The 24,012-nt window shown below is 47.8% G+C and overlaps 1 protein-coding gene across 8 annotated transcripts in view; it reads left to right on the top strand.

The window, feature by feature from the left end:
- CASZ1 (castor zinc finger 1) overlaps nucleotides 1-24,012 on the top strand; it is a 280,280-nt gene that overhangs the window by 229,417 nt on the left and 26,851 nt on the right. For all 8 annotated transcript variants that reach the window (XM_061347954.1, XM_061347952.1, XM_061347957.1 and 5 more), the window contains 5 exons: nucleotides 2,806-3,366; nucleotides 10,719-11,559; nucleotides 14,313-14,381; nucleotides 19,292-19,382; nucleotides 21,428-21,592. In XM_061347954.1, the coding sequence (XP_061203938.1) occupies nucleotides 2,806-3,366; nucleotides 10,719-11,559; nucleotides 14,313-14,381; nucleotides 19,292-19,382; nucleotides 21,428-21,592 (1,727 nt within the window). The remainder of the gene's footprint in view (nucleotides 1-2,805; nucleotides 3,367-10,718; nucleotides 11,560-14,312; nucleotides 14,382-19,291; nucleotides 19,383-21,427; nucleotides 21,593-24,012) is intronic.

The following is a 24,012-nucleotide window of genomic DNA, read 5'->3' as shown; positions in this document are numbered from 1 at the left end:
CAGGCTGTGGAGAGTTGGTTGGCAGAAGCTGGGAGTTCTGCTTTCCCGCAGCCACATGTGCATAGATGGGATGGAGATACCAGAGAGCCCTGGTGCTGCAGAGCAAATCCCACCTCTGGAAGGTCTCTGGGGGGTTAGTTTTGCAGATCAGGGAACATGTATGTTTTCAGAACTTGCTTCATGTTTAACTTAAACTTCAGGAAAAGATTCCTGAAGTGTTAAAGAGCAGAACTGCGGTGCTCAAAAGAAGTCCCAAACCCAGGAGAAGGGACAGGAAAGATGTAGAGGGGAAAGGCAGGAGCTGGGGAGGCAGAGGGGCAAATCCAGGGTGTGTGAGATGGCAGGAGGCAGGAACAGGGACGGAAGACAAGTTGCAGGCTCCGTGGAGTTGCTGCGTACGCGGCAAGTGCAGCCTCGGGAACGTCTGTTCCTCTCTTCCTTTGAATAAATATTTATATATTCATTTGCCGGCTGGTGCACACACTTGGCTGCTCACCTCCAGACCAGAATAATGGGACCTGCCCTCGCTGCAGAAAGGGGGAGGACAGCGGGGATTTGGGCTGCCGCGTGTCTGCCTCCCAGTTATCTCCAGCTGCGAGCGGTGCTGAGCTCACCCGTTCAGCAGGGCTGGGGATGGTGGGAACGGGGAATCACCAGGCAGCGCTGAGAGCCGTTCAGTGCTGACCCCGTTCCCCAGCCATGGGCACACACCCTGGGCACCGTCCTACCCACCCGCAGCCACCGAGGCTCCGCTGGCCCTTCGCCCGAGCATACAGGCGGGAGCTGTAGGTGTCCTGGCTGGGCTCCAGCTGGAGCTCACAGCAGCCTCCCGAGATTCCCTCTGTGGTACCAGTTGCACATAGGATCGGCCTTCACTTTCTGCCCTAAATAGAGTGGGAATGTGATGGGAAGGGAAGGTGCCAGCACACAGAGACTTTTGCAGCTTGATGGGCGTCTGCCGGTGCCCATCTGTATGCGTGAGGACTGCGTGCGTGTGCGGGGGGAATGTGTGAAAGGGGAATGCGTGGGGAAATGTATGGGAATGTATTTTGGGGGAGATGGGACTTCTTAACCCGTACGTGTCTGACTGCACTTGTGGAGCGTGCCAGCACATACACACAGCTCTTGAACAGCTCTAATCTCTAGGTGGGGAGGTATGTGTTCGGGGGCAACGTGTGCTTTCCCTGCGTGAAAGCATGATTGCACGTAGGTGTTAGTGCCGGGGGGGTGTGCATTTGGAAAGGAGGGGAGTTTGGTTTGCCTCTGTGTGTGTGGGGCTGATAACTTTGTTGGGGGGGGTATTTTCCTTGCAAACCTTGACAGGGAAGCGTGTCTGAAGCTGTCAGGAGTTTATGCTAAGCAGCCACTCTCTGGCTCTTGGACAGCAGGTCTAAAGTTTCAGTCTGTTTGTATTGGGCTGTCATGTTATGGGATTAGGGGCTGTCATGATGGCTTCTGGATGCATTGTAGGGGGTCTGATTAATCTCTCTGTTCTTCTCTGGAGCAGCACCTCTGTGCTGGTGACAGGGAGGTGCAGGCTGAGCTGCCACGAGGGACTCCTGTGCAGTGGAGGAACCCGTTCTCACCTCTCGAGGTCTGCAGACGGTTTCTGTTTGCTCTCTGGCCGCTCTGTCAGCACGACATAGAAGTCTAAGAGCGGGTTTTGGAGGGACGTCTAGCAACGTCCCAACAGTATCTCCAGTGCAGTGTTAGTGGCAAGCCTAGCAACACTGTGTGCTGGGGAAGAGCCCAGCTGTGTGCACGTTTCTTGCCTTGGGACCTTTAACCCTTCTTAGTCTGGGTTCTATCAGAGGTGTCATAAATAAAGAGGGGAATGAGACAACATAGCTGCTTTAGAATCAGTTTTTTGCCTTTATTTGCAAGTGAATCTTGCTAATTGTTGGTACAGTAATTATGCAAGTGACTCTGATAGGAACCATTTAGTTCAAGATTCTGCGTGACCTTGAAGTTAAGACCTTACCTTCTTCCTTTCTCCCCCCACTTTCTCTTACCCCTCCTTTACTAGCTGTCACATATGAATAAACTACATTAAAATAACAAACCCACACTAATTAGCTGATTGTGCTGGGAAGTGTGAGAGCAGAATTTCCTGTGTGAGAGCAGGCAAAGGAGCCTGATCAAATCATACCAACCCGATTTTCTCCCATACCACTGCACACCAGTCTGGTGCTCCAGTGCATGGACTTAGGGGGGCTCATGTCCTCAGTACTGGTTCTTTCTGGTGCATACTGGTTCTCTTCTCTGAGATTATGTGCAAACTCCATTCAGGGAGTTCCTCACCATCCCTGGTTTAGGCTTGGGAAGCTGCTTTCCCTGCTGCATGTGGTTCGGTGCAGTTGTGGCTGGTGTGGTTTTGGCAGCTAGCACATCTGGGATGGAGCTGGGGACCTAAAAGCGGGTGGTGCTGCAGTCTGAAGGGAGAGCAAGCCAGGCTTTTACCAGAGCTCATACCCTGCCTGATCCAGGAGCAAAGGCTGGTCCCTACCTTGTTCACCTGCCTGAGACGTTTGGTGCCTTTTGAGCCCTGTTCAGTCCCACCATAAATACATGCCTCTTGCTTGAGGCATCCTTTAGTGGTAGAAAGTTCAGAACATGCCCATCACCAGGCTCTCCTGGCTGGGCTTCTACTCAGAGCTTAGGAAACAGACGGCAGTGCCACCTCTCAGAGGATGACACTGGCCATGCCTGAAGCCCTGTTGGGTTGGGACCAGCCATTTGCTGTTTGGGTTCAAGTTGTCTGATCCCACTAATGGCCTTCCCTGCTTCCTTCCCCTCTCTTTCCAGCTGAAAGAACTATATGCACTGACGCAGCCTCAGGAAAACCCACAATGGCTGCCAAGCGCAAAGGCGGCCTGAAGCTAAATGCCATCTGTGCCAAGCTGAGCCGCCAGGTCGTCTTCGACCACGGGGGAGCCGAGGCACGGGCGGACAAGGGCCCGCAGCGGGAGAGCAGCAACAAGGACCTGCCTCAGCCCGGGACCAAGGAGCTGGGGTCGGAGTTCTCAGATGGACTCAGCCGCGTGCAGAAGATCGAGGAGGACAAAAGGAGGGAGGTGATTGAGAAGTGGGTGAATGGGGAATACAACGAGGAGCCCTTGCTGGGGCGAGTGGAGGGCAAGGAATGTAAGGAGAGCGCGGAGGTGCCCCCCGAAGGGGTTTACATGGTGCAGCCCAAGGGCTGCAGCGACGAGGAAGATAACGGGGATGAGGCGGATGCTCTGAGGAGCTCGCAGGATGGCAACTTCTTGGATGACAGGGATTCAGATGGGCCAGCCTTGAAGGACGATGCCTACCGGTCCTCCAGTGGCGAGACGGGCTCCAAGCTGGGAGGAGGAACTGCCTCAGGTGAGTCCTCTGTCCCTTTCTCCTGCAGTTCCAGGGTTGTGTTATCTGTGGGACAGACAAAGCCATTGCTGTGTCAATGTAGATGCTGTCTGCATCGGGCAGCCAAGGAGGAGGGTGAAGCCTCAATCCCCTGGCAGAGTCCTGGCATTCTGCTCTCAGGACCATGCTGAGTTTGCCTCTGCTCCAGCCTCCCCTTCCCAAGAGGGGCATTGATGAGGGTGGATGACTCTTTCCCTGGAGAAGGAAAAGTGATCCTACATCCCTTGGTAGGGTAGATCTGCCCCTGTAGACACTTTCACACCATAGAATAGAATAGAATCATAGAATAGTTAGGGTTGGAAAGACCTTAAGGTCATCAAGTTCCAACCCCCCTGCCATGGGCAGGGAGAACCTGACACTAAACCATGTAACCCAAGGCCTTGTCCAACCTGGCCTTGAACACTGCCAGGGATGGGGCATTCACAACCTCCCTGGGCAACCCATTCCAGTGCCTCACCACCCTAACAGGAAAGAATTTCCTCCTTATATCCAACCTAAACTTCCCCTGTTTCAGTTTTAACCCATTACCCCGTGTCCTATCGCTACAGTCCTTAATGAAGAGTCCATCCCCAGCATCCCTATATGCCCCCATTTGTATGGAGATCGCTGTGGCCCGTGCTCTTTCCCGGCCGTGCATTGCACATGGCGGGGAGGGGGGGGAACGGGGGCCTCGTGGTGCTGCCCGGGCGGGGGGGGTCTCTGGGCGACAGGGGGCGCTGCGGCGCGGGGCGGGGCCGCACCTGAGAAGGCGGGAGCGGGCGGGCGGGCCAAGGTTCTGGAAGGAGCGGCGGGAGACGGTCGGAGCGTGGCGGCTTTCCCTCAGGAATGGGTAGGATGGGATGGGATGGGATTGGATCAGACCGGGCCCGACCCGGGGGGAAGGCTGCGCAGTGCCACGGCAGGACCAGGGGAGCAGCACATCCCGTATGGGCCCAGCTGAGCCCCGGCTGCCGCCCTCAGCTTCTGGGCACTGTGGTGTCAAGGGAGCTCGGAGCTCGCTGCCCTCAGGCACGGCCTGCATTCGTCACTGATCCTGGTTGCCTACCAGACCCCTTCTGGGTGTAAATAGGAAGCTGTAAGAGAGCAATCCAGCACGTAACCCATCACGATCCGTTTTTGCTGCTGGCCGTTCCCTCATCCCGCACTGAGGGGCTGCTGCCCGCCATGGCGGTGTCTCCTTCCTGAGGCAGCTCGGGCTGGAGCTGATGAAACTGTGGGGTCCAACGTTTTATATCCCTCCTGCTTCTGTCTGGGGTGCCAGCCTGGGCGCAGGGTGCTGGCCACGGGCTCTGTGTGTGTTGATTTTCAGAGAGCTTCTACCTTATTTTTGTGGTTCATTCCCTGTGAGGGTGTTGAGGCGCTGGCACAGGGGGCCCAGAGAAGCTGTGGCTGCCCCATCCCTGGCAGTGTTCAAGGCCAGGTTGGACACAGGGGCTTGGAGCAAGCTGCTCCAGTGGAAGGTGTCCCTGCCCGTGGCAGGGGTTGGAGCTGGAGGAGCTTTAAGATCCCTTCAGCCCAAACCATTCTAGGATTCAAAAACTGAATTCAGCAAGAAATGTTGGGAAAAACCCTAGATGAATTCCTCTCGTGCTTTCTGATACCCAGGTTCCCCCCAGACTGATTTTGGGGTGTGTATGAGTAAGCTAAGCCTTAGTAAAGGCTTAGGGTAAATTGAATTCTCTCATTAAGTCAGAGCAGCTCCCTCCCCGATTTGTCACTCAGCTGGGTTGAATCTGTAATAGAAAGATCTCCCCCTAATCTGCTCCACCTGCATGCACCCCTCCCCTGATCTCAGCACTTTGTGAATCCATCAAACTTTCCCTCTTTTGTGTGCGCGCATGTTTTCCTCCTCCTGTTAATAATGCAGCCGAAGCTCATCTCCGTCTGTCCGTTCCCCTTCTGGAGAGGCACATTCTCTAGTCTTCACGAGTTCAGTGGCAGCGCACATAATTATGCATATAAGATATAAACAGAGCTGTTTAATTATCCTTCGCCACATCAGTGACAGAGTAATTAACAAACATTGCAAGATCAATGAGGAAAAGTGTGACCTTCAGTTTCCTTTGATAGGAAAGCCCTTGTCGTTCCCAGACACAAGGTGATTGTGCCTGGACTCTGTTTTTAGTTTGTTTTAATCCCCCCACCCCATTTACAGCTTTTATTTGCTACGAAAACTAAAAGGAGGGAATCTTAAATATAAAAAATATGTTACCAAACTGGGGGAAATCAAAGGAACTGAGGGTTCGCACCGGGGTAGGGGTTCTCGGTAAAATGCCTTTGTGGGGCTGTGTTGTCAAAGGACTATGCAAAAATGTGTAAGTGCTCATGGGGGGCTGCAGGCTTATTTATGTTTAAGGCAGGTAATGGCACATGCGGCGTCCAGTTTACATATAGAGCCCCATGGGATTTGACTTGCAAACAGACGTGCTGCCAGGTCTTGAGCGTCTGTTTCAAGAACCCTGTTGTAAATGTCGTTCACAACATTTCCCTGGAAAGCACAAACTGAAACATCCCTTGCTGTGGAAAGGACAGAGTTCTTTGCCTCTTCTGTCTTTTCCTGTCAGTGTTCCAGAAAATGGATTTTAAGCTGTTCATCACTGGGTCCTCTCAGACCAGTTTATTCCAGTGAGATCTGGAACTGCCTATACCAAAAAGGAGGTTTTTTTTCCTGGGAACTGGGTGGTTGCAGGAGGCAGTCAGATCAGAGGAGAGGAATACAGCTCTTCCCTCCTGGTCAGTGCGGCTTCAGGGGAGTCATTGCAGGAATGTGGTTTTGAGGGTTCTTAATGCCTGTGCTCCCTCTGAGGACATAGAGGATACAGAGCTGGCAGTGCTCAGCAGCACTTAAAATTGAACCCATATTTCTTTGATCAGCTGGAAACTTGGGTGAAAAGCAAGAGCCACACAGGAAACCAGTTCCTTGGTCCATAGGGAAAGCAATCCTGATTATATGGGGCTCAAGGGTTCCTGCTTCCTGGAATCCCGGTGTGTACTCACACGGCCTGCTTTATGGGATTTCAGCTACTGTTCATATCCTGTAGTCCAGTGCCAAACCCCTGCCACTTTGTCAGGGTGAGACAGTGAAGCTTATTGTGCATGAGATAGGAGTTCGCAGAGACTTGGTCTATGCTGTTCAATCCTCTTGCTTTGAAACAAGATGGAGGACATGCATATAGGGCCATCCGTGTTCCTTTTTCTGAGCCCTCTGGAAAGAAGGGACTATGAGTCGGTGCTCAGCCTTGCCTTACGCGCCTCCCTCTCTGGTACAGCTATGAAACACGTTCAGGAGTCGCAAAGCTGTTGTCTGTCAGCAGATGGTTGTCAGAAGCTGATCTGGACATGCTGATATGTTTCTTCATTCATTCATGTACCCTCTCCTGCCCACTGATTGACCCATGCTTCTCTACACACATTTATATATAGCATTTAGGTTTCCTAGTACAGTCTCTGACAGAGATCCCTTTCCACCATCTCACTGACGCACACATACCCAGGGAGATTTTCCTATACAGTCCCGTGTTCTTTACTCTGTTACATAGTGGGCTGAAGTAGTCACCAGAAGCTTTCCGCTGTACAAGCTGTCAAAGTGCTGCTTTCTTTTCTTAGCCTGTTGGCTAAGTGTCTTAGAAAGGGAATATTGGCCCTGGTTTTGACAAGGTGGGGGTTTCTCTTCATAATTTCCTGGGGAGACTCCGCTTGGGAGAACATGCATGATGACTGCCAGTTTCTATAGTCCCCAACTCTACGTGTTTTCCCTCACAAGCAGAATAAAGGACAGAGCTCTGGCTGGGATGTCCCATCCCCCAGTATCCAGACCTTGCACTCCATTTGGGCTGTTTTGCTTTTCCTTCCATATATAGTGTGCTGCTGCAGGCTATTTTTAGACCCTTTTTTGCTAGCTTCGGATCCTTTGTGATACGATAGCTGCTCTGAGACACACAGATCTGTGCTCTTTGGCAATGCCCACAAATGGAGAGCAGCAGCAAGGGGAGAGGAGCCCTTTTATTATCACAAAGGAGAGAAAAATGCAGTGCAGGGAGGGGAGAGAAAACTCAGGGACAAGGCTTCCTGTGGCTCCGTGGCTGCACTTCTCACTGGGGTTTGTTTCCCAGCCAGTGTCCTGCTTAACTTTTGTCTGCACATAGATATGAGGAGGGTTTTCTATCAACTAGGTAATAATGATTACCCCTTTGCTGTTGTTTGAAAAGTATATGTGAAATGAGTTGACTGGGTTTCATACCATCTCTGTGGTGAGACAGCTCCCTCTCCTAAAGTGCCTCTGCTGGAAGAGCCTCTAGGCTTCTGATTAGGTACAAATAAGTGAAGGTTGTCTTGGCTTTAGGAGGTTTGTTGGTGGGCTTGTGCTGAGATGAGCAAGGTGTACTCGGTGGGTAGCGAGTAGTGGGAACTGTCTGGGATGTGGATCAGGAAGGGCTGAGCAGCAGTTGATCAGCGAGGGTATTGTGATCACCTGCAGCCGAATTTGCGCAAAGGAAAAGCAGAATGCAGGGTGTTTTGGCAGGGGTGAGAGGATTAAATCCAGGATAGTGAATCCTGAACTTAAGCTCAGGCTTTGCAAAGCTCAAAAAAAGGTCTGAACACTCCCCCTTTCCTTTAATCTTAGGTTTTGCATTCAATTGTTTGTACCAGTTGAGGTCAAGGCGCATGGGTAGCAAAGAAGGTACCCACTGGCTGGGTTTCAGGGCAGCTGTTAAAGCTAGTAAAAATCACATTTAACAGTTTAATTTCTTATCAGATCTTCTCTGTGGTATTTTTCCTGCCATCGCAGTTTGGCACAGGCCAGCTAGAGCTTTTCTGTGCAGTGCCTGGAGATCAGAAGATTGTGAAGGAAGCGAGGGGGTTGTCTTACAGGTCCAAAAAGAAAGGAAAAGCAGAACAAGGGAAAGCAGATTTAACAGAAACAAGGAAGTGTTAGACCCAATAGGGATTTTATGGGTTTAATCACTTTGTTGGGCCATAGGGTTACACTGAAATGGAGGTAGAGAGAAAAAGAGGTAAAAGGAGAGCTGCTTTAAAGTAAGATGAAATTATTTAGTACGTCCATGTGTGAAAGATAAAGTTGATGGCTTTGGTAAGGTGTTGGAAGGGCCACAGGAGAGGGTCAAGTGGGGAAGCACAGGTGAAATGATCCTACCTCTGAGGATGGAGTAATACAGCCTTTCCTAGTGTTTTCCTTCTGACAAGTCTTGTTACTGGACACTGTGAGGCATGAATCTGCTTTTAACATCCTTTAAGATTAATAGTGACCTGTGAGGTTGTGCTACAGAAAGCTACGACCTGAGCCAGCCACCGCAGGGGCACTGTCACCCATTCTCTAACTAGGAGGGTGTTTATTCTGAAGTCAGGCATCCCAAAATCCCATCCAGAATGCTGGGCCTAAGTGCCCAGAACTGAAAAGTCATCTGGGGTTATACCAGGTCCCATCACTTAGCAAGTGTGTCTTTGTCCTGCTTCAGGCATATTCTTTGCATTGCCTTTCTAACTTGCCATATACATAAGGAACTAATACTGCAGCACTTCTGTCACCGGAACATAGTTCTACCAGGCATGAAATGGGAGTATGAGCTTTATGGTCTTGCCCATTTTAGTGCCCACTACAGGCAGTCTTTTCCTCTGTATTGTCCTGTGGAAACTGATTTGTGGGAGCTGAATTTTGCTCATTGACTGGGTCTTGTGTGTATGGGAATGCTCTCATGTATGTGCATGCCTCTGTGACATCATTGGCTGTCAGGTCCTCCAAATCCTAAGGGCACCATTTCTATGCTTTGCATCTGCTCACCTATTCTGTGGCTATGCCTTGGTACCTTCCTTATCCACTGTGTATCAAGGCAGTGCTGGTTTGGTTTGACCAGGACCTCCATTCTGCTGCTAGTGTATGTGCTTGTGTTGGCTCCCTGTAAAGGGGTGCGCATGTCCATGAGAGCTAGAGTGAGTGATTGGAAAAGATGACGAGGGAGGTTTGAAGGACTCCTGCACACAGTAAATCTTTACGCTGCAGGAAGAAGTGAGAGGGAGAGGAGGAGGAGCGCTATGTCAGACTGAAGCCTAAATGAGTCCAAGCTGGCACGTCAGAGTAATCTTTATTTCCTCCTTTACACTGATACTGGGTGACCTCCAGATGTGTGTTCTTCCCCTCCTGGTGGCCTGTGAAACTGCCTGAGGGAGTAGGGAAGGGAGGAAGGGAGGGAGAGACCCAAAGAAGGACAGCTTTTGCTCATTCTTCCTCCCTGTGATCATGTTTAGGTAGACTAACCCCTTCCTGCCCTTTCCCAACCCAGGCTTCAGAGAACAGGCTTTCTCCCCCTCTCTGGAGTCCACATCAGGACAACATCTCTTTCTGTCCTCAGTCCAAATCTGGATGGAGAGAAGGCTGTTCCCTACCTATTTTGCACCTGTGTGGACTTTCCCCTTACTGAAAGTTGTTCCTGGTTGCTTTGGGAACGTTCCTGTAGATTACCACAGCCTTCACTGAACTGTGTCCCCTTTTTATGTGGAGAGCAGTAGCTCTCCAGCCGTTGGGATTGAGAAGGAAGAACTCTTACAAAATTGTCAGGGAAGGGAAGGACTTCAACAGCAGTGGGGAGCTGTCATCTCTCTTTGTCTTGCCTTCTCCACTCCTTGCCAAGCTTCTCATGCCTGTAGCCTCTGCTGCTCTTCACCCACCTTAGTCTCCATCTCTCCTGCTCTCCTTCTCTACTCTGTGCTTTTTTGTTCTGCCCTTCTCCTGCTCTACCCTACACACTGTCTTGTCCTGTCTCCCTTCTCCATCTCACACTGTGCTGTCCTGCCTGCCCTGAGCCCTGATGTTCACCAGCACACAGCATATCTCACATGTTTCTGCCCTCTCCCTTGCACATGCAGATGTTCTGCCATCTATCTTCTGTGCACCTCCTTCCATATACAAACACACACAAGGACAGAATTGTACAAAGCTTGGCATATTGGCATTGGTCTCACTTCCAGTAAAATTACTTTTTCTTCATATTAGGCCAAGGCAAGAGTGCAGAGACATTTATGAAACTTTGTTTAATGTACTGAAAAGCCATCGGCTAGAACATTTAGGAAATTGATTTTCCTGGCATTGATGAACTCTTTTTATTTTACCCCAGTATTAATTACTTTTTTTTTTTTTAAACAAATTAATTTAAGAGTCGTAAAACCTAACAAGTGAGCCAAACGTCAGTAGATCATGTTCCCCTCTCCCCTTGCTCCCCCTCCCTGCTACTGCTGCTGCATGGGAGGAGAAGAAATATCAGCGCCTTGTATGACTCTCTCACTTTGGTTCTCTGCAGGGGAAGCTTCATCGCTGCGAGATTATGCGGCCACCACCATGAATGAGTTCCTGGGCATGTTTGGCTATGATGACCAGAACATGAGGGATGAGCTGGCTCGCAAGATCAGCTTTGACAAGCTGAATGCTGCTACCTCAGAGGCCCCTGCGACTGCTGCCTCTCTCCCTGGTGAAGATGCCATGAGCAAACGGGCCCGCTTCTCCAAGTATGAGGAGTACATCCGCAAACTGAAAGCTGGAGAGCAGCTCTCTTGGCCCATGCACTTGGCCAAATCTGAGGAGTTGGGCTCCAAGCTGGGCAAAGAAACTTCCTCAGTGCTGGCACAGCCCATTCGGGTGCCAGGTGCAGATGCCTCCATGCTGACGGAGACCAAAGCCACCATCCTGCCGCTGCCCTCTCCCAGCAGTTCCCAGATGCAGGGCCTCATGTCACGGGCCTCCAAATATGACTTCTTCATTCAGAAGCTGAAGACAGGTGAGAGCATCAGGCCACAAAATGGCAACACTTACAAGAAGGCCTCCAAGTATGACCTAGAAAACGTCAAGTACTTGCACCTTTTCAAGCCTGGAGAAGGAAGCCCAGATATGGGAGGAGCCATCGCCTTCAAGACAGGCAAGGTAGGCCGGCCTTCCAAGTATGATGTGAGGAACATTCAGAAGCTCACTCCAGTAAAAGCTCCAACACCCAGCCTGGCTCCTGCTCCCCTCGCCAGTACCCCCAGCAGCACTCCTGTGGCTGGACCAGAGCAGTCCGTCTCATTGTCATTCAACACTCCTGAGTACCTGAAGTCAACCTTCTCCAAGACAGACTCCATCACAACTGGAACAGTCTCTACAGTAAAGTAAGTGGCCTTCCAGTTTTCTTTGTCTTAGTGGGGCATCATCGCTGAAGTCTGTGTGTGGATCAGTGGGCAATTCCAGTTCATGTGATGATAAATACTGCATTGTATGTGTGATGTTTCTTTTTGCTCTCTGTTGGAGTGTCTGCTCCTCTGTTGCACCTTATATCTCTGTTTTATTGGCACTAAGGATGTAGGCTGCCATCAGCAGTCACAGCCATGACTCTAGAGCCTACTACTCTATGTTTATATGTTAAAATGAAAGGTGAAGGAACATGGTGCTGTCAGCACTCTAAGGTCAAAGTTGTAACTACTTTCTCCTTCTTTGGGTTCCCCAGGCATCCAGCTGTGTTTGTACTAAAACCTTATTCTTGCAGCTATTTAACTCAGTGGCAAAACTCTGCTGACTTTATTGTTAGCAAGATGGGGCTTTTTGTTTGTCCCAGATCTCAGAAGACATTTTGGTGCCTAATTCCCATCAATTTTCATAGGAGTTATGCACATACAACTTCTGTGGGGCCAGGCCTGTGTCTTCTCAATTTACTTGTTCCTTGCACAAATAGAGGTGATTCAATTACCCCTCAGACTGGGCAAGCTCATTAGCTCAATTACCACTAATAACCTCCTACACATGTTGCTGGCAATCTGCAGTGATGCCATTGTCTGAATGGAGATATCTTAAGGCCTTGCCAAACATTGGATTACTTTGTAACGTGACTTCTAGAGGTAGTAGCTGTAGAAAAGCTACATCTGCACATGAGGCTGCAAACGGAGAGGAAGTGAGGGACTTCTCTGCTTTCTTGTCATGGTTTGGATTTACTTGTTTCTTGCTGTGAGCCTGGGACTGTTGTGAGCTGTGAATCCCATGGGGACATTTGTAGTAAGTCTAGGACCTCTGTCCTGCACTTCTGTGGCAAATGCCATTACACACGTCCTACTACTTTGTCCTCTGGTAATCAGGAAGGCTGTTTTATGTTTAATATGTGGACCTTGGGCTGTATCCTCGCTTGAATGTTCTTTGCAATCTCAGGAAGGTCTGCTTTCCCCACTTCCCATGTTTCCCCACCTGGAAGGCAGAGTTAATGATACTTGTCTTCCATGTGCAACAGTCATTTCCCAGCTGCCTGCAGACAGATTTGAGAGCCCTATGGTTAAGGTGTATGGGAAAGGGCAGAGGGTTATTAACATTTCCATCTGGCCCCTGCTCAGGATGAGCCCTCTCTGTGCTCCAGATGGCAGGCAGAGACTCCTGTTACTAAAAAATAAGTGTTGTAAATATTCCTGTAGGCACAGTGCCTTGTTGTGATGGGTGACTTGGCCAGGGGCTCTGTGGCTGAAGAGTGTGCAGGATGCTCAGCTGCCTGCAGTTCAGTGGCTGTCCTAGAACTGTGCTTGCGTGGTTGTGTGCCTCTTCTTACCTGCCTTGGTGTTGCACTGGGATCTCAGGTTTCTTTCCTTTCTCTTGGTCATGTTCTGCTGCCTGCAGGTGTGGGTTTGCAGCACTATGGTGGTCTCTCCTCTAGCCACAGTACTTCCTCAATTGGGGCATCATGATGGGGCTGTAACAGGAATGGAAGTGACCATGGCCTTCAACCTGGCAGTTCCTAGCGTTCTGATCGCACACAAGAATACAGAAGGGGATCCATTCTCCTTCAGGCTGCTTACTAGATACAGGCTGTCATGACAAAAGAAAGCAGCCTATTAGTTGTGCTGGTGGAGGAAGTGTAAACTGTGGTATTTGGGACCTGGCTTTCTATTCACAGTCGCCACTGGGACCAAATAACCTGGGAGGAATTACCTCTTACTCTCAGCATATGCACGTATGCCCTAGCCATGGGTTTAATTTCTCTGACATCTAATGCTCTTAACCTTCCCGGAACTAATCTACCTACTTCAAGTGAACTCTCCGTGAAAGTGTCCTTGTTTAAACGAGGCTACAGAGCTGTCATGGGTAGGAGTGGAGGCTGGGCGTGGGCAAAACTAAGAAGGAAGGACACATAGAGTCTGCCTGGGATTGTGTTGGTATGCCACTTGCTCTTAGGTAGGCTGGAGTCTGGCCCTGTATCTCTTTTTCCTCTTGCTGAACTCACTGAGGATGTAATTTTTGTCTTCTTCCTGATGATGTTAAGTAACCCCAGGTTTATGTGACAGTTGGGTGCAGTTGGGTTGGGTTTTTCTTCATAAATACCTTTGCTGCCCAGCTGTTGGAGTTGGGGTATCTGTGAAAAAAGAGGTAGTTAAAGCCCTATCTCGGGTACTGTAGTCAGCTTGCTGGTACCAGGTAGCAGCACATGGTGCCTGGTGGCCACAGGAAATGTGCAGCAGCTCACAGCATTGCTGAAGCACAGAGACTCTTCTTCATGGCCCTTCCATGCAAATAAGGGCAGCGTTGCAAGGTGCTTTAAGGAGGTGTTTGTTTTCCTGCAGCCATCACTTGTTTCTTTATAGGTATTTAGGGTTTTTCTGTGGAAGCAGATTTTCATGGTTGGCCTTCTCAGTGTCTCCAGCAAACTGAATTGAGTCCACAAAGAGGGAGTATACAGGAGGGGTGGTAGGTGGGCTACGGTTCCCTAGGAAAAGGGTACAGGATTTGAAGGGCAAGGAGGAAGTAGGTTAAATGTATGGATGGCTTTGCTGGGTACTCTTTCCTGGGCCGTCTCTCCAGATGCGTCAGTGGTGTGTGAGAGAACCAAGGAGCTTAGGCTGTGCCCTGTTCCTGCCTGCTAACCAGCTCTGCTCTGTGTGTTTCTCATTAGGAATGGATTACCCACTGACAAACCAGCTGTCAGCGAAGATGTAAACATTTACCAGAAGTATATTGCCAGGTAGGCAAAATTCTTGACTCTCTTGGGGAGAGGGCTGGAAGAGGGTGGAATGGTGGTGGGAGAGATCAGGTCTTGTCCATCTGGATCAAGTGTTTAAACCAGTCATTGGCACTTCCATTTCCCTCTGGCATCTGTACTTGCTCTGTTCTCCTGCTTGGGAGAGCAGTAGCTGTGAGAGGTGTACAAGCATGCCAAGAGCATGCTCAGCTCCCCAGAGCTGTTAGATCGTGTGACAAATAGTGGAAAAATGTTTCACTGCAGAAGCCCAGGATTTAAATGGGAGCGCTGTCTCTTGACTGTTGCTCTTTCTGTCCATTGCTGCACTGTCTCCAGCTTTTTTCCGCCTACCACGCCTGGTGCCTGCAAGAGGCAAGCAAAGAACATCTCACCTTTGAGAGTCTAGGCTGGAGGAATTCACAAGTAACTCAGGGGTTGGGCGGGTCTTAGCATGAGTGTGGGATGTTTATCCTAGAAAACTTTTCAGCTCATCTGTATGAGAAACCCTCACTGAATAAGGTGCAAACTAGGACACCTTATCACAGGTGTGGGCAGGCTTAGGTCAGGAATGAGCAATGCTGAGAGGGAGCCCAGGGCTGTTGTGGTGAGACAGTGAGTAACATCATGAGAGCCAAAGGGACAGAGGAGATTATTGCATAACACCTTCCTGCACTCATGGTGTAAAGGGTCTCTCAGCCTTTGCCCCTGGCCTGTTGAATCCTCTGTCTGTATTGTGAGAAAGCTTACTGTAGAAGTCCCTGATATACAGAAAGCCACCAGCCAGGGAAGCAAGCAAACACTTCTCTCCAGAGATAAAACTGAAGGGTTTGTTCCCACTGTGGGCACTTACCAACAAGAGGGGAGGGAAATACGTACTGTGCTTTCCCACCTTGCCAGATCCAGAGAATCTGCCTTTGGGAGGCAGTCTGCAGCTAGGAAGGTGCAAGGGAAGATCTTGGCACATAGGCAGGGGAAAAGGTTGGGAACAGTGCTCTCCCTAGCTGGAGAGTGGATGAGAGGTGATTTCCTTTCCTCCCTTTTGCCCAAATCCCTGAGGTAGGAGGAGGGGACAAAAGACCACATGGGAAGAGAGGACAGTTGCACCACCACACTCAAGCAGCAGTGCCTCTAATGCATTTGGCAACTGATAATCTCCTGGAGAGCAGAGGAAGGTTTAAGCCCGTCTTTGCATGGGACAGAAGGAGCAGCACCCTATTATTGCTGAAATTGCAGAGGAATTGCAGTGAGAGAGGAGATGCCACCCTTTCTGTCGCCAGGTTCCACCCTCAAGCAAGAGAATCATAGAATCGTTAGGGTTGGAAAGGACCTTAAGATCATCTAGTTCCAACCCCCCCACCATGGGCAGGGAGCCTCATCCTAGACCATGTCACACAAGGCTCTGTCCAGCCTGACCTTGAATGCTGCCAGGGATGGAACATTTACCTCTGAACTTCACCAGAGACCTACAGAAACACTTCACCCACATCCACTTTCCACAGCACGCTGCAAGCCCCTTCCCCTGGGTCAGGCAGGTAACTGAAGGAGGCTTGTGAGATAGCTAAGGGCCACCACATCCTGCTTAAAAAGCTCCCCAAGCCGCCTGTTGGCAGCACAGCCACTTCCCTTCAATTTACACACCATTTTAAAAACAGTTTAAAGCTTTAAAATCAAGGGGTGGGGGGGAGAAAGACACGACACTCTGTGTCTGTACTGCATAATTAGCTTAATGAGTTTGCCAAAGCCACTGCCAAAAGCTGCCCAGGGATAATCCATTCTCTCGCACAACAAAACAAAACCTCTTACTTAGCTAGTTTGGGTTGGGTTGCTCCCCCCCCCCCATATATTTATAATTAAAAAAAAAAAAAGAGACCACAGAAAAAATTATTATTATTATTATTATTAGTGCCTCAGCAGATGGTGCTTCTGGCAGCACTTGCTTAAATATTTATTTCTGTGTGGGTTTCCTCCCCCCTTGTCATTGGGGTGGGGTTTTTTTTTCTTCCTTCTTTCACATCATCGTTACAGGGTAATGAGTCTGTAAACACTCGAAGCATGCTGACTGCTTTATTTATTATTTTTATTGTTATTTATTTATCAACTCTTGCCAGATCAAGATGAGTTCTTTCTGCCCCCCTCCCAAATTAAATAAATAGATATATAGAAGTGAACTGATTAAAGTAAAGAAAGGGGGAGGGGGTGGTTCTGGTGAAAATGAATTTATGTGCCTGTATGGACAATTCAGGGGTTTGGTTTTGCATAGCAGTGTGATTAAATGGCCTGTGAGCTTGTTTCAGGTGTATGTGTCTGTTAGCGTGCATGGAAATTGTGGGTACGTTGGTGTAAATGAAGAGGGGTGTTAATGTACCTTTGAGTATGTGCATGTAAATGTGCGTGTGTGTATGCGTGGAAGTAAGTGTGTGGTGTGTAAGCTTTCCTGTTAGGAAAAAAGCTAAACAGATGCTGTGCTTTAAAAATTAATAGCTTTGAACTGTTTCAAGTGTCAGAAGAAACACAGGATAAATATAACCCTTTAGGAGCCTAACCTCACAGCCTGAAAGAGCAGAATATCCCCTTTGTGCTGTGTTTGCCACTTCCCTCCTTCCCCAAGCACACAGTTTGGTAGTGCACTTGCCTCTCCCTTCCTGTGCTGTATACAACACACACACACACCTTTCTGTGGCACGTGGAAGGGAGGGTAAGAGTTTGAAGTGTTGGAGTGCTTGTTTAGTTGTTTGCTTTTAAAGCTGTGCCTGTGAGTTACTCCTGCTAGGATGCTTAAAGTAACTTATCCCATACTGTCGAATTTCTTCATTATCTGGCCCTTCTTGCACTGCAGTTGGCATCCCTGGTAATTTTGTGTCCTCACTTTCAATGATATTTTGACTGCTTTGCTTCAGAGGTGTTTATATGTCAGCAAGGTCTTTATCTTCCTCTTTTTTTTGCCTGGCGTGCGCTCCACAGTTCTCCAGGCCTTCTCAGCCCTTTGCTCTCTCTTTCCCCCTCTCTTCATCGGGATAGCAAGGAAGCTTTCGACAGAGCAATTTCTTTCCTTTAAGGCTGCTGGTGGTGCTGCTGACATAAAGCCCTGGACCAGCAGGACCAGTTGGTTCGATCTGCTACTGAGCTGTATGTACCTGGTTAATGGCACAGTGACTAAGGCTGCTGCCTGTGTCCTGTACCAACCTCACCGCAGCCCAGGCACTGAGCAGGAATCGCTTCCACTGCTTTCTGCTCCACACCTTTGTTTGTGCAGCCAGCCTTGCTGTTTGCCTTGTGGTTTGTTTCTTCTCTGCTGCTGAGGTTTGTTCTAGTTTCTCAATCACCTGTTCTGACGTGATCCTGATTTCCTGCAGTATTTCTTCTCCTTCCCCAGGGAAAGGCATGTCTGCTCCTGGCATCTGTCCCTGTCTCCCTTTGTGAATGCTGAGGCAAAGAAGTCATTTAATTTTTTAGCAATGTCTATCTTTTCTGTCAATTAAGTCCTCTTTCCATCTCCTAGAGGCCCTGCTGTCTCCACAGTTGACCTCCTCTTCTTTACTGTGCTTCAGAAATACCTTATTTAGTCCTGTTTTCCATCCCGACTTTCTCTGTCTTGTAGCTTAGCGTTACCTCACCTTACGATGATCTGTAATATTCCCTGCTCCTGCCCCGTTCCTTGATGGCCCCAGGACATTCTCACTCCTCTCATTTTTTCCTTTTTTACCCGTTGCCCTTCCTTGTTTCTTTCCCATGCCCTTTATCATACGCACTCCTGCTGCGTTTAGCACTAAGTGACGGGAGGAACCTTTGAGGAACCTTTGAGCAGATGGTACTTTATCTTTGAATGTTTCCCCTCTGAGTCTGCTTCTCTCCACTGCTTTTCCCTTTCAAGCTCTTCAGTTCTTCCAGGGTCCTCTGAATATACATCAGAGAGTTTATTGCACTGATTAGCCTGTTACTGGATCATCCCCTTTTGCCAGTTACTTGTGTATCTGTCAGTCACTACATCCTATGTGCTGTCTGTATGTAGGTATTAAATGGCATTTCTGCCTTTCTGGGGATTTTTCCACCCTGTGTGTCTGGAGTTTCCAAATCTGCTGGGTAGAATGTTTGGTGGTGACCTGCACAAATGGATTGGGTGCCTGTTGTTGGCTGTTGCTTTTTGTGTCCTACTTTTAATGGCACTCAAAGGCAGACTGAAAGCCCTGGTTTTTGCACTGCACTATTTTTTGTTGTGAGCAATTACGTATCCACATGGAGAATAAAGATTAGCAGGGCTGTTGTGCATGGGAGAAGATGCACTCACAGGGCAGAGATGCTCTGGCTGTAACGCTTCCTTCTGCTCCTGTTGATCCATCTCGCCTATCTTTCTGTTGATCTGCCCATCTTGTTGAAAGTTCCTGTGCAATCTTGCCATGATCATCTTCTATCTGCATGGTTTAATCTAATCCACTGGTTTGCAGTCTTCTCTGTAGTGTGACACTATGCTCTGACTAGAAAAAAGAAAAAATAATCTTGAGACAGAGCTCATACAATTGAATGCCTGAGCTTTTCGGAGGCATCTAAACTCACACAGGAGAATTTTAGAATTGTATGATACTGAATTCAAGGAACCTTCCTTTCTTACTCTGCTCCAGGTAAGCAACTTAGATAATGGAGGTGAATTTAAAAGGGAAAGACAGATTAGGGAAGTACAAGACTTAAATAATCCTGTTCAAGATGCACCTCTAAATAGTGACAGCTAAGAAGAGGAAGGCTGAAGGGTTACTATCTCCTTGGAGGGGATAAAGGAGATGGGTTTTAATGCCTTAAACATGAGGAATGAAATCAGTAATGGGACTTAATTTATTTGTACCTTGTTTACATGCACTACTCGCAGGACACTGTTTTATTCTCTTTCCCTTTTTTCTTCTGTCCTCCTCTCATGTTTGCAGGTTCTCTGGCAGTCAGCACTGTGGACACATACACTGTGCATACCAGTATAGAGAACATTACCACTGCCTTGACCCTGAGTGCAACTACCAGGTAAAATAATGGTAAAAAGTTATCAGCTCAGCTACCTGAATGTAAAAGGGTGCAGTCTGGGAGAGATGCGTGTCCTCCTGTGCTTTTCTCCCTCATACACACATGTGCCTCTTCACTTTTTAAGGGCAAGATACATTTTGAATTTACTAGAACCCTATTTTGTTCCCGTTTAACCCAATCTAACACCATTTAACCAAACTCAAACCACTATAAAGAAGAGCAGAATATAGATCAGCTCAAATCAGTGGGAACTACTCCAGATTTGTATCGGTGAAATTCTGCTGTGTTACAAATTGCTCCTGAAAATAGGGAATGCTGATCTGTTAAGTCTGTCTCTTTCCCTCCTGCTGCCCGAGTGACATTGTAGCAGCAGTATCTGCAGCAAAACACCCAATAAGACCAGCAGCAGCCTGGGATTTGTGGGGAAAGTGTGGGGGCAGGAGTGTGTGGATGCTGTAATGACTGGGAGAACTGCCAGCGTAGCCACGTCAGGCCAGCCCCATCATGTGCTGTGTTTGTTTACCCTCTTCCCAGGTCTGGGAGTTTGACACTGCCATTTCTGTGGTCAGGCTGCGTGTGTCTAAGTGGGAATCCCAGAGCTTGCCTCTGCTGTGCATCAGGCACAACTTCAGCCCTATCCCAGGAGACCTTTGGGTCTCAAAGGAATGAGTCTGACCACAGCATAGGAAGTTGATCTGAAACTGCTGAGCTTGACTGTGGGTTTCTATTGATTAAAGGAGAAGTTTGTCCCTGGGATGCATGTAGCAGTCCTCCTAGCCCAGCATTTGGTAATTGAGATGAGTTTGTCCCAACCATGACATGGATATCTCTGCACCAGAAAGAAACACAAAGGATGGAAAGACAGAAAAACCTATTATTATGATTGGCCTCATGATTATTTCCTAAGGAGTCTGGAAGCTGCTTGCAAAGGAGCTGTCTGGTCTCGCAGGGAATAAGGATTTAGGCTGCTTTTTAAAATGCAAATTATTTTATGGCTGAGATATATTTTAGAATAAGTAACGCTCTGTAATAAGTGGGCACAAATTAAGGGTGATTGGCAATAGCAATCCTGGATGTACGCCCTGGGAAATCAGACCTCCAGCTTCCAAGGGATTCCTGTTGAAATCTATATCCATATATTCCCGTGCCAATACCAACAAGATTGATCAGGATTGATATTATAGGAGGAAGGAGTGGAAGCGATGATCATTTGTTTCCTATGAGGGAGACTAGAAAAGTTGTTAAACATTAGAATACAGGCCTTTTCAATTACTCCTCAAAATAAATGGATATTGATTTCTTTAAAAAAAACACCAGATTTACTTTCCCACCTTCACTGTTAAATATTGATGTCTGTGGGAAACAGAAATGAAAAGCTTCATTTTAAAGGCACTTAGCCTGCTCTGGCAGTGGGGTGCCCCTTCATTACTTCAAGCAGGTAGAGGATGAAAAGGATATTCTGGTCATACGGATTTAACTCTGATCTCTGCTGCCATCTTTTTCTTTGACTGGAAGAAACTTTTATGTCCCTGTATTCCTAATAAAGCCATCCTACCTTGTAGGGGAGGCAGGAGACTTACAGTGGGAAGATACTGTAAAAGAAGCAGAGCGGTTTTCCCAGTTTCTAGTCTGACATGAATGTGGCAGCCAGTGTCTTGCTAACCACTACAGTGAGTGATTTGGAAGCTTGGATTACTCTCCTGTAGGCTGCTTAGTTCACTGGTTTGCTTTCTAACTATAGCAGTTCTTGAGATAGTAGCAGCTAAAATTATGTTAGAAGAATTGCAGTCTTAAAGCTGCAGGGAGCATATTCAGGACATCACCCCAATGTCATGTTTACAGCTTTTCACGTGTATATACTTTACCAAGAAGATACATACACACAATTCCTCTTTAATCTGACCCTCTTGGGGTGATCACTGCTGAGCTTTAAACTCCTTATACGTTAAGTTTATTAACAACAACGACAAAACTCACTCTGCCCCTGGGATTACTCACCCAGTGCCATCACGTGTGCCTCACTGTCTGTCTCTGTATCTCTCCAGAGATTCACTAGTAAACAGGATGTGATTCGGCATTACAACATGCACAAGAAACGAGATAATTCCCTCCAGCACGGCTTCATGCGCTTCAGCCCCTTGGATGACTGTAGCGTGTACTATCATGGCTGCCACCTGAATGGGAAAAGCACACACTACCACTGCATGCAGGTAACTGCTGGGCGGGGACTAGATGGTAGCACACGAGGCAAATGAAGAGCCGTGGTTTGAGCTGTGTCCTTTTTGGGCTGGACTGAAAGGGATTCTTGAGTTCTGGCAGCCCCATGCCTCGTATTAGACAGCAAGGGGGTGTCCTGAGGTGAAGGGTGGCATGCATAGCCTCTCTTCTTCACTTCTCAATCAGGCATCTCTTTGAAGAGTCTGTGACCTATCCTCATTGCACTTTCTCTGCCCAGGAGGGTGCTCTGGTTTTAGAAGCCTTGTGCATGCAGTGAAGTAAAACAGGTCTCAAGGTTTTCTCACAGTTTTGGACTTCACTAGTTCAAACAAGTCCTGTTCTCTGAGATTCAGGGACCTCTCTGCAGTGCACGCTGTCTCTACTGAAATCTGATCTGTCACTCCCTTGAAATCAGACTTTTCTGTGACACATCTGCCCTTTAACATTGGGTTAAATTCCCCCATAATCAATTTCTAAAGTAATTAAACTTTAATGACACATATCTAGACTTAACACCCCTGGTTCTCCATCTTCTTCATCAGTGGTACTTGTCTATGGTGTAGGCTGGGACGTTGTTTCAAGAGCCAGTCAGGCTTCAGCAGCAGAGCTGGAGTTGCTGCATAAATGTAACTGTGATGCCTTTAACTGTTTTTAGACACAGACACACCAGATTGTTTGGATCTTGCCCTGATTGTTCTTTACATTAGTGGTTTGATATGTACTTGTTTCATTAGAATTGGGGCCTAAATGATTGCCATGAGACTGTACTGTGGTTACAAACAATAATCAGGCAACCCTTGGTGAAAGCTTTTTGTCATGAAAAACTCAGATCTTGCTTCTTGCCCTATCCCAACAGTTTAAGACCCCAGTTAAAGTCAGAAGGCCCTAATCACATGCTTAAATAGTTTGCTGGGATAAAATTCAGCATGTGTTTAACTTGAAGTCAGGTAAGCTTTCTGAAGTCAATGGGGCTCAAGCACATACTTAAATGTTAGGCATGCACTCAAGTACTGTCCTGAATAGGGTTTGGTTTAAGCATGTGCTTACAACATTTGATAAATTGGGAACTTCATGTGCCTTTCTTTTGAGGACATTTTCTGCTGTGCTTCCATATTATTGATTGTTTAGTTCCTTCAACTGAGCAGGATGGGATTTGTTGAATTATATTTTTTAGAGTACAAGGAATGTTTCACAGGTTTAAGTCATTCTGAGTTCAAATAGAGACCCTCATTTCCACAACTATATATGGCTAATTCCATCCTGTGCCCACTGCCTTCCAGTAAAATAATGCCCATGTAAGCAGTGTCTTACAGGAAAGGTGTCTGAATATAAACTCCCAATTAAAGAAAATACTGCTTAAATGGCAGAATTTGTGCCATCCATCTCATGGGCTTCTTTTTTTTTCTTTATGTCCATAATTGGTGTGGATAAAATTCAGTTAGTTGTTTATATGAACTGACATTTTTTTTAGGCTTTAGCACCAAGAGCTGCATTGCAAATTATTCCTAAGGAGGTTTTTGTTTAATTCTTTTTTTTAATGCCATGCAGGGTCTGTCTTTTTTCAAGGTGTCAGTGCAGAGAGAGAGAGGCTCTTTTATATTGGAAATAGCTGGAGATCCTTGTTATTTTTTTCTTTTCCTGGGTATTTGTCACGGGGTTTGTTATTGCCTGTTTGAATCAACCTGGGCTGAACTAAGAGGTGCTGTTTTCGTTCTCTTCACTTCTGAGATGGTGCAGGCATTGGCACACGTTGTGCTAGAGAAGAAGAGGGAAAAAAATTCCTCCCTCAGCAGGGCTGAGGACGTTTTCAGATTCCAGGGTGTTTTTACTCAATATGGCAAAGTTGCCCGCTTTGCCCAGAGGAAGGCAGGTTTTCAGCATTCCCTCCTTGTCACACCATTCCCATTTGCTGCACGAGCTTCAAATTATTGGAGTGGTACTGTTGAACAGTGACGGGGGAGAAAAGGCTCTGGTTTGCTAAGGTCAGCTGAACAGAGGGTTTATGCTTGGCTAGAATGAAACCTGTATATGACAAGCTCAGAAAGATTTGCCTCATGTTGCAGTGCCCTGCCTTACCTCCCAGAAGGTCTAGAGGTAAATAACTCATTCCCAGTCAACTTTGTATTCCCCAGATAGGTGAAACTCCTTATTTTATTCCATGTTGCTCCATGATAACAAAAAGTAATGGCATATGTCGGTGTTCCTTTCTCCTTAAGAGCAGGAGCCCTATTTACTGCCTCCCTAAGCAGGCTTGATAATCTGTAGCTGGTCTTTTATCCCTTTGCATCCTCCTCTTTTACTGTTTCATGCCCAGAGAGTTGTTTTATTCATTTATTTATTTCACAACTGCTCTATCAGTCTTTAGATTGGGGATTAAAGAGATGACTTAATACTCCTTGGACAAACGCACAAA

The sequence above is a fragment of the Neopsephotus bourkii genome, unplaced genomic scaffold, assembly GCF_033783945.1.
Source record: "Neopsephotus bourkii isolate Nb327-2 ecotype Australia unplaced genomic scaffold, CSIRO-AGI_Nbou_v1 NB_333, whole genome shotgun sequence".
NCBI classification, from domain to species: Eukaryota; Metazoa; Chordata; class Aves; order Psittaciformes; family Psittacidae; genus Neopsephotus; species Neopsephotus bourkii.
The sequence above is the reverse complement of the archived record's forward strand: the minus strand, read 5'-3'. Positions and strand labels throughout refer to the sequence as shown.